This window comes from Poecilia mexicana, unplaced genomic scaffold (assembly GCF_051168715.1).
Source record: "Poecilia mexicana isolate PSO_F unplaced genomic scaffold, ASM5116871v1 scaffold_9, whole genome shotgun sequence".
Taxonomy (NCBI): Eukaryota; Metazoa; Chordata; class Actinopteri; order Cyprinodontiformes; family Poeciliidae; genus Poecilia; species Poecilia mexicana.
The window spans coordinates 11,576,455-11,586,585 of record NW_028263378.1 but is presented as its reverse complement, the minus strand read 5'-3'; the positions used below and the strand labels follow the sequence as shown (position 1 = coordinate 11,586,585).

Sequence of the window (10,131 nt, the reverse complement as noted above, 5' to 3'; positions counted from 1 at the left end):
ATACCTTGCACATTAGTTCACATTTTAGGTTCCAAAATCATATCCAACGATATGTTGTGTTTTTCATCTGATGCTCTAGTAGGATAATCTGATGATGAATGGATAGATTGGTAGAAGCTGAGGCCCTTTGAAGCATCAACATAACAACTACTAAGTGATCTAGACATTATAACCATCTTAATATTTTAAAGTACTTTTGGTGCAGAAGGAAAACTTATTATTATATTACAGCTATTCATAATTTACATCTTTATCATCTTTTTTTTTTGTCAAAAGTAAAAACAGAGAATATTATCCCTACATGTCATATTAAATAAACGTTGAAAGGTCTGTTCCAAACCAAGCGCCACAGATGACGACAACAGAAGCAGCAGGGTATTCGACTGTGTTTCTCAAAGTTGTCGTCCAGCTTTAACAATGTATATATAAAAAAAAGCACAGAAGAAATCTTGAAGTTGTAGTGTTTTTATTTATCAGTATGTAAATCCAGTCATTTATGGTTGCCTTCGCAAATCAGAAATCAATCTTTTCAACATCTAGCAGAGGAGGAAGTGCCTACAGGGATTACAAAAAAGAATAAAAAGATCACAAACACAGCCAAAGGACAAGTCTTCCTTTGGGTAAAGTCAATAAATCCCAACAAGGTTAAAATGAGTCTGTTCTTAACTGTCTGTAATCTGTATGCACCAGCAAAGTTTACACTTCAACTCAAACTTTCAGCCCATTAAGGTGTTCTCCCTGTGGGATGGTGTTTGGAGTCCAGAGTCGGTTCACACCTTAGAAAAATGCCCTGCTTCTTCTACTTTTAAACTGTGCAGCACTGAGTTTCTATTGAATGACAGAGATGTGATCAATTCTCATCCACTGATTTTCCACTGGTTTGTTATAATTTGCTCTAAGGCTTAGTAAACTGTTGCTCTCTCGACTTATGATTGAGATGTGAGGAAGAATCCCTTTCTAGTCTTTCCACCAGTCCATAGTCACCCCTGTCCTTCTTTGCATAATTGTTTGCAGCCCTAAAGCTTGTAACTGTAAGTCCTGTGAATTATAGAAACCCGGGGATCGGGTCTTTAAAAAGCAAACATAAATCACACAATACGATTCTCATAAACTTGTGTTCAAAGAGTCCCGATCTATTTGTGCTGTGCAAACAGACAAGGTTACGACGCATTTGGCTAAATAAACGTAAATCGCTCACAGCATTACAGAGCTAATGCTAACAATGGATACAATCAAAACTAATAGTAGGCTAAATAAATCCCATTTAGTTTATATGGGATCAAATACGCGTTCATACCAACTCACAGTAAGGAAACACTTCAGTAAAGTGGGATTCAGGTTGTTCATCTGAACAACAGTTTAACTTTTTCTGCACGTTATGTTCTAATAAAAGGACCCAGAAGGTTTGGGATGTATTTTTTGTGTAATAAACGTCCATCTCTATTTCAAGCCATGTTAAATTTCATACCAAAAATGATGGTAAAATGATGACGTGACGCTCAATCATTATTAATATTTGCACTGCAAATAATGCAGCAAAGTCACATGTATCTCAGCTTCGTCTTCACACCACTAGTACTTTGAAACAAAGATGAAAAACAGAAACATGCACGCTTAAACGACACACGACGACATTCTCTTGGCTTGAAAGTAACTGTTTCTGCGCCGAGTCTTTCGCTAAATCTTCTGTCTCTGACACTGGAGGCTCGTCAATGGTCCCAACAAATCCACAAAAAAACGTGTAGTACTGCGCCGATGTCCACAGAGAAGAAAACTATTGTCCAAATGGAGAGAGAAAAAAGGACAACAAAAATCCCCTCTGACAATTTCCTTAAAAATGCCTCGAGTGCGGTCTGGAGCCGTGGCAGCTCAGGTGGACTTAAGTGGTCAGAAGACAAATATATTTCCTCCATGGGTTCTGCTTCCTCCTCAGGCGGCTCGGCAGAGCAGTTTGGAGGAAAGCGAACGTCACGATGGGCTGACATGGAAAAGACCTCGACGAGAGCAGTTCCATCAGAGGAAGCAAACCTTTTTCTATCTTATCTTCAAATAAAATGACTCTGGACTAACTATGGCTAAATATCTGTTAGGTAAGAGTTCTTCCTTTTGTTCACTTATTATTTATAGATATATTTTCAAAACTATTCAAAAAGCTTGTACCCTTACATCTACTCTACAATCAAGATGATGCAACAAAATCTAACAAAATTTGTTGTATTAGCCTGTGGCAGGAAAACCAAAGAAAGGATGTTTGTAAAAAAAAAAAAAAGTTTCAGAAAACAACCTGAACGTAATCTTATTCATCGTTAATCGAACAAACTAACAGAACTCTACCTTAAACGTTTATGACGGACTGGTTTCTTTTCTGTCTCTGAGTGTGTCGCTACATGTTGACATGCATGACTGAAGGGTGAATGAGAGGCATGGCTGAGCTGCACTGACTTGTGCTTGTATGTATGTGAAGCTGTGTGTTTATGTGCGTGCATGTGTGCCTGCGACGCAGCGCCAGCTACGAAGAGTTCGACGTGTTGGGGCTCCAACCCATTTGATAAGCTCTCTCTAGGGTTCTCTTGCAGTCCTGCATCACTGTGCTGAAAACGATGTGAGGGTATTGAACCACCAGCCTCTCCACCGTCTCCTCGTTCACCTGTGAAACGTAAATAACATGTTGCATCACCAACAGTGTTGTGCGAGGTCACAGAAACTGGTTTAAACTGCAGTCAGCATACATTAAACATGCAAACATTAGTTTTAACTGCACAGAATTAAGCTGCTCTGTAGATCTCAACAAGGGTTTTTATTTAGTTAAATAAAGGTTATTATTAAAACCAGCTAAATCTGGTGAATGTTGGTGGACGACAAACCAACTGGCATTTGATACTGTATCTTATTATAGCTCAATTCCCTAAAAAGCTGTTGGCATTCACATATTTATGCAGTCAAAAGGCAAAAAAGCTGTGACTAACAAGTAGCCTACCAGGGCAATGTTTTAAATTACGACGGCATAGGACTGTAACCTTCTAAATTTTTATGTTCGTTTGTTCTTAAATGCTGAGCAGCTCATCAGTTCAACTTGGACAAGCTCAGCGGCTGGATCATCTGAGATCTGATGGCAGATATAGGTCTGGCATTGAAGTCGAAAACTTTTGAATGAACGGTTTCAATCAGAAGCAGCAAACTGACTATTCTCCCTTCAGCAGTTTTTTTATTTTTTTTATTTCTGTGTCCTTGCAAAAGGCTGTAATTGAAATATTTTCATAAAGATATCTTTTTTTTCTCTCCTCGTTAGTGAGAAGTTCATCATGAACTGATGACTTGGGTCTTTAAAATACCAAGAAACTTTACAGATAGTACTAAGCAATCTTGTTTTCATAGTACTAATTAGTTAAACACATGACTAATGTATTTTTAGCTCGGAAAAAATTAAGGCAATTTTTGCTTTAGGTCTACCTAATGCACAGTTTTGAGAGCCATAATATAAACTAGTGTACTTTCTCTTTTAAACATGCTAATTCCTGCATTGCCTCCTATAGTACAAGATGCTGATCAGATACATTGCGAATGGGCCCGGGTCCCATAGAAATTACTGGATTCTCGACTAATATACCGAACAGACAGTTCCATGAGAGCGTGAAGTGTATGGACATGCTTATCCGCACACACAATTGGACTGTGGTGGCGGGTTTAGTACCAGAGGACAGCTGAGCTCACTGGGCTAATGAGGCCTTCATGTTCTCAGAGGACCAGAAAGACAAGCGGCTAATAGCCTCTCTTGCACATCTTTGCCAGTCTAACACTCTATCAGACCATCACTGAGAGCCAAGAGTGAGAGAGTCTGAGAAGCTGACAAAGAGCAGAGACAGAGTAACCCTGGAGACCTGCAGGGCTTAACTGCAACCCACCCGGAACCGGCCCCCCGCCCACCCGAGAGCGTGATGCTTTCCAGGGGAAATGATGTATGCATACTTATATTAACGTTAAGGATATAGTCGACTGTTGCTGCCAAACAAGTGATAAAAGTATTTCACTTTTCCTACAGGATTCGTCCATTAGAGCATTTGGGGTTTTGGGCCCTTCTGGCAACAAAACTGCACGTCATTTTCAAATTTTATTTTTTTGTTGTTTTTTTTTTTCGGTGCAAAACACAAGCAGTGATGCTCTGCAGTTCCTTGGTAACTAGAAATATTGATAGAACAAAAAGAGAGCGGGGGTGAAACCACATGAATCAAAGAAATAAGTGTTCTGGAGGAGACAGAACACTAATGTCTCTCGGGTCACAGAGAGAAAATGGAAACTCCAGGCTGAAAATAAAAGGCAACAATACACTTTCAGCCTTTCTCCTGATTGCCAAGAAACTTTACAGTGAGTTAAAAGTCAGGTGTCAACATAGAGCACTGCACAGACTTTAGCGAGATGGTAGCGATGCCAGAAAAATAATTACAACCAAGCGGTTGGAAAGTTTCTCACATGAAACCGTTTTGAATTTGTGATCTAAAAATCCTTAGTTAGAGCCAAAACTATTCTGCTTCACTAATCTTTTGAGTTGGCACAGACATGATGGGAAAAGATTGCCTTTTAAATGTAAAATGACACATTAACTCAAGAAAAGGTGCATTAAGTCAGTAAGTAAGATTCAAAATGAGAACATTCCACCAACAAGTTCAGAGCTTTGTTCAGCGATCCATTAGCTGAACCATTAATAATACAGTGTTTCAGGATATTGCTTTAAAGATTTCACATTATTTTGCCCAGCTAATATGAATATCCTAACCGCCAGGCAGTTCTATAAAACAAACCATCACAGTTCCTCATGCAATGAAAAGATCAAACTCAACAAGTGGAGCGCTCCTGCAGATAATATGTATGAATGGGAGGGAAAGGAAAAAAAAAGAAGAAAAAAACAACCTGAGATATTTTGTCCTCGAGGTTTCAGTCATACAGGGCATGAAAGCTGATATTGCAATCAAAGGACGCCTGCAGTGTTCCAAATCTCTGTGTCCTTTTCTTTATGGGATTCTCTAACTGTGCTAAAAGTAATTTACAAAAGGCGTTTTTCTGGGTACAGTAAGCCTATTTTAATCCACCTGTACTCATGCAAATATGTCACTGTGAACAGGGAATTAGTTTGGCGTGAAATTAGCTTGGCATTTTTACGTGACTTGACGGGTCATGCCACAGTTTTTGTACTGACTTATAAATTGCAGAACAGTCCTAGGATTACAATGTCAAACTCATTTAGAACTTCTTAGTCTGTAATAAATATTAGATAATGATGTAAATAATAATGCAGTCATGCTCTGTATGCCAGAAATATATCAGGTGATGTTTGTTGTTTAATGCAGCAGGACAGCATTGGGATGTTCCAGTGGTAACATCTGGAAACTACAACTAAGTTTATTTAGACCAAAAGAACAGAAGTAGCCAAATGCAACTTTTAAAATTAAACCATCTTGTTGAAAGAGATCTACTGAATTTATCTTTCTTCCAGCTGGTAGACTACTTACAGTGTGGGCTCTATTTAAGCAAATGACTCAAGGCAGTGAGTAATTTATGATGTTTAGATAAACATTCATTGATTGGAAGTTCTATCGTATTTGGAATATTCTTTAATTTGACTGGATGTTTTCCTTAATCCAGTCCTTCCGGTTTTTTTGCGATGCTGTGATCACAGAAGTTCAACAGATCTCCATGGTTTTTATGATAAGGCATAATTCTGGGTCTATTGCAAATCTTTGGCAAATATAGTCAAAACCTGGGTTTAAGTGACTGATAACTCCCACCTGCAGCTGACAGCATCTCTTAATGTTACTACACTGCTGCCTCTGCCTTTCCTGGTGTCAAGTTACAGTCTGATCATTGATTTGTGATTGATTTGCTTAGTGACAAAAATGGAGCTCATTAAGATCTTCAAATAATAAAAAATTCTGGGTGTCCGATTTGTCTGCTTGTTACTTTTTTCTCATCTTTTGTTTCCTTTAAATGTAGATTTTCAAAGGGGATTAATAGGAGGACAAAATGCTACAGTAGCGCCACAAAATCTATGACTTTGCAAAGACATCACAAAAACAATAGCAAAATCCTGGAGGGACTGACTATTTATGTGCAGCCCTCATAGTGTTTATATACATTTAAGCCCAAATTTATTTATAGGACAAGTACATTTTGTTTTCAAATAGTGCTAATTTTATCAGAATGAACAGCCTCAGAGAAGCTGCCTTTGAGATCCATCTGCCCTTTCATAAATCACGAGACACCGACATCCCTCACACATCTTTGAGTTTTCAGAGAGCAGACACTGCAGTATGACAGGAAAGAACTTCACATAAGATCTGTGTCTGAAGTCTCCCAGGAGAATTTATTTTAGAGCAATAATGGCGGAACAACAGTGTGAAGCGATCCCGTTGTTGGCCGAGCAAATGCTTCAAATTTAAAAATGTATGCCTCTTATTTTTGCCACTGGAAATTATTTCTGAGTATTGTTTCTGCTTCTAGATCCTGCAGCTGTCTAGTCGCACATTTCATTTATTTTCACTCTATCAGTTGACAAAACCGGTCTGCCACTTCGCCAGTCATCCAATGCAATGCTTTGACTACAGTGCTTGGTGAGTCAGCAAAACACACTTCACCACATCTTCCCTTTTGAACGATGGAGAAGGCAATAAGGCACCTTAAGCCCGCCTTGAAATGTTTTCAAAATATGGGGAAAGAGAAAAAAAAAGATATTTAGGTCCCAAACAACTAAGTAAATTTTAAAGTATGTATTTTTTTCCACTATTTTGCTTATGTGTACAAAGGCTGATTAAAATGTTATTTTCTATAGCTATATATGCCCCTGAAACATGCTGCTGCTGTTTAGTGGAATCTAACAAGAGGTTTTTGAGCATGTCTCTCCATTCAAGAGCTTTTACCTATATAACATGTCTCATTAAGATTTCCCCTCATCTTCCCAGCAAAAAAAAAAAATCCTATTGTCTTTGCTATCGTTATCACTCAACTTTACTGTCTCAGAGTTGTAATTGGACGATACAGGAGGAACCATAAGTCACGGCTCAGGGACTTATGGTTCCACAGTGTGTGCAGTTACAGTTTGTTAATTGGTCGAAAGGTTATCCTGCTCTTGTCTTGTGACGCAACTTTCTTTAAGGTTTCAAAATGAAATAACTCTTACACACTGTCTACTCCAAACAAAGACACTGACTGCCAGTAACTATTCCACACAACCACTTTAAAGTTCAACATAATGATATTTATAAAATTTATTACAATGAAGTCTCTAATGAGGTTTAAACTAGAGGCAAACACTTTTTCTTTTTGTTCCACATAAACAAAAAGTAGACATTTAACTGAACTCATGAAAAAAAAACCAAAGATGAAGAGGGGAGCAGATTAGCAGAGGGCTTCAAACATAGCTGCTTCAGAGACAATACGTTAAGTTTGTTTTGACATATGGGTGAGCCTCATTAACAAATAAAATGACAACTCCCTGATTGCCTTCATTGCATATTATGCTACATTCCTGAACCGAGTTTGGAACATCCCCCAGCTTGTTAATCAGGTCTTAATTACAATTAAAACAGATCTAAAGAATAGACCTGTCACACTGATGAGAGGCCATAACATTCATTAATGCTAATTTAGTGCAGCTTCACTTGCTGAGCAAACTTCGCACACACAACTCCAATCAAAATGCTGAATCATATGCTAATTGCTGGCTATGGGAATGCTAAATGTTTGAGCCAAAGCTGGATTGCTTTGATGGAAATCATGAGAAGAGTAACAACTGTGGTGACCTCTGCTTTGTTGCTCCTAATCAGAATGCATAAAAACTTTTAGTTTGGGCTTATTTTTTTGTTTTTATGGTAATATTTAATTATAGCAACAGGCTTCAAATGAGTCAAATCAAATCTTCCTGATTCAGTCACTATGCTGGGTGTGAAATTTTATTGCTGCAGCAGAATAAAGAATTTCAGTGGCTTGGTATCTAATTTAAGCAATTTGTATCTGTTGTATGGGATACTTATATTTTAAATTACTGCTGTAGTGAAAGTAATTAAATATTTTCAATTTTCTAAACTAAATCTTGACAAGTTTGTTGGTGTATTAAAAAATGCGTCATGAGGAAAAAAAAAAAACATTTTGTGAAAGATTACGTCCTGTCACGTCTTAAATTAGTGTGTCCCTTATAATACACACCGATTATTCATTATTATTCAAGACTGAATGAAGTCCCCTAGGTAGTAATATAATTATTAGCTGACTTAATCAGAGAGTAGGTCAGGCTGCCATCATTCTGAGTTTCTCCAAGCATTTAGTGAGTGAATCTTCATTAGCGTTGACAGAGTGTAGCATAAGATGAAGAAATGTTTTTAATTGGTCATTTTTACCACATTCGAGTTGTGAGACATTCAGTTTAAGTTCCTACATATGAGGTGGTAACTGTAGCATATTAGATTTGTGACGCTCACTATGTGGAACTTTTTAACATATTTGCTAAGAAAATACCTGAAGGGTTTTTTGTTTTATTCTGGAGTCTTTAGGGATCCCAGGATGCATTTGGTAATCTCCAGATCAAAGTAAAAACACTTTGCTTCTTCAAATGTGAACCAGAATATATGAATAATTTAAAATTCATAAAACACAAAACATTTATTACATTTTTGTAAGCAATGAATATTATTTATTATGACTTAATTGTGTTAGAACCACGGATAAATAGACTCTTTCTATTGTTTGACCTCTATTTGTAACCATTATCTACAAGCTTTGGATCATTATAAAAACAATGGACTCCAAATTGTTTGGAGATGACTTTATAACCTCTCGAAATAAATATAATATGGATTTTTTTTTTTTTTACTTCAGAGCACTCGGGTTTTCCAGACAAGCAAACAAAGGGTCTTACACTTTCTGAAGAAAAGTTTCAGAGTAAATTTTCTAAATGTTGGCTCATCAAGAACGGCCAGTCATTTGCTTTTATTCCTAAGAAAACTATAAAGGCGTTTTTTGTTTTTTCCACTTTTCATTTCAGCTTCGATTTTTTAAATAAATAACGACATCTTTAATTAGAATATGACGTTTATTGTGGATATAGCAGTAATAAAGGTTAAAGGGCTAGAAGCTCAATAACAAAATATTTTGTTCTTTTCTAAAGAAACTCTTGTTGCAGAAAGTTTTCAGAGTAAGTCTCTGTAGTTTTCATCCTTTCAGTGATATAATTACTGTTATGTTTTACATCCTTTGCATTGCTCTGTGGTATATTGAATGATATGCGATGATATCACCACACCTGGTCGGTATTTGCGGCTTAGAGCTGATGTGAGATATGAAGGTCACACCAAATACCCAATGCAACTGGTTTATACAAAGGTGAGTTTTCTGGTTGCATTTGCGCCCCTGAAACTGAAAAATAATTTTCTTCCTAGAGAGCAAATTCGTTACTAGGCAAAAAGTTGCTTGATAATATTTTGCTGCTAGGAGACATAGGCTTAAAATGTAATTGAGAACACTGGAATAAAATCCCTGGGGTAGTGTTTCAAATATGTGGCACTTGGATAGACTTTTTTTTCTCCCTTTTTTACTTTCCCCTCATTTAGTCCAGACTCAGTGACCCGGCCTATACAACCCTCCTTTCAAACCTGCTGCCAAATCTGTAGGAGAGCCATATGATAGAGCAGATCACTGCACACTGATGATTCTAATCTCTGAGAAGCATCTGGGAGAGCAGCCGCGGCTATCTGGACTCAAGCCTGTACTTATGATATTTTCCCCCCATTTTAACTTCAAAGATGCTGCCCTCTGGATCTAAGCTCGGTGTAATTCATCCTGACGGGTAATGTGCTGTTGTCAGACAATACAATAAGGCAGGAGAAAAACACAAATATGTGCCGGATTTGTTGTTTAGCAAAAAGCATTTTTTATTTTTTTTTATTTTTTTATGAACATGCAAAGCAACAAACGAGAACGGCGTAACCAGTTCTGCAGCTTTGGGATCAGGCAGCTGAACAGAGAAATGAGACCATTATAATTTATTTCAAATTTTAGAAGGAAAACTAAAATAAAAAGCCCAAAAAAAGCAGAAAGTGTGAATGCTCTGAAACAAATGTTATATTAAACCATTGTTTGAATTGATTT

The 10,131-nt window shown here is 37.3% G+C and overlaps 1 protein-coding gene across 1 annotated transcript in view; it reads right to left on the bottom strand.

Annotated features, from left to right (window-relative positions):
- Positions 1-449: 449 nt before the first annotated feature.
- The window catches only part of fbxl17 (F-box and leucine-rich repeat protein 17), a 243,518-nt gene continuing 233,836 nt past the window's right edge, over positions 450-10,131 (bottom strand). Inside the window, exon 11 of the mRNA XM_088008801.1 lies at positions 450-2,647. Within this exon, the coding sequence (XP_087864927.1) occupies positions 2,510-2,647 (138 nt within the window). The 3' untranslated portion in view covers positions 450-2,509. The remainder of the gene's footprint in view (positions 2,648-10,131) is intronic.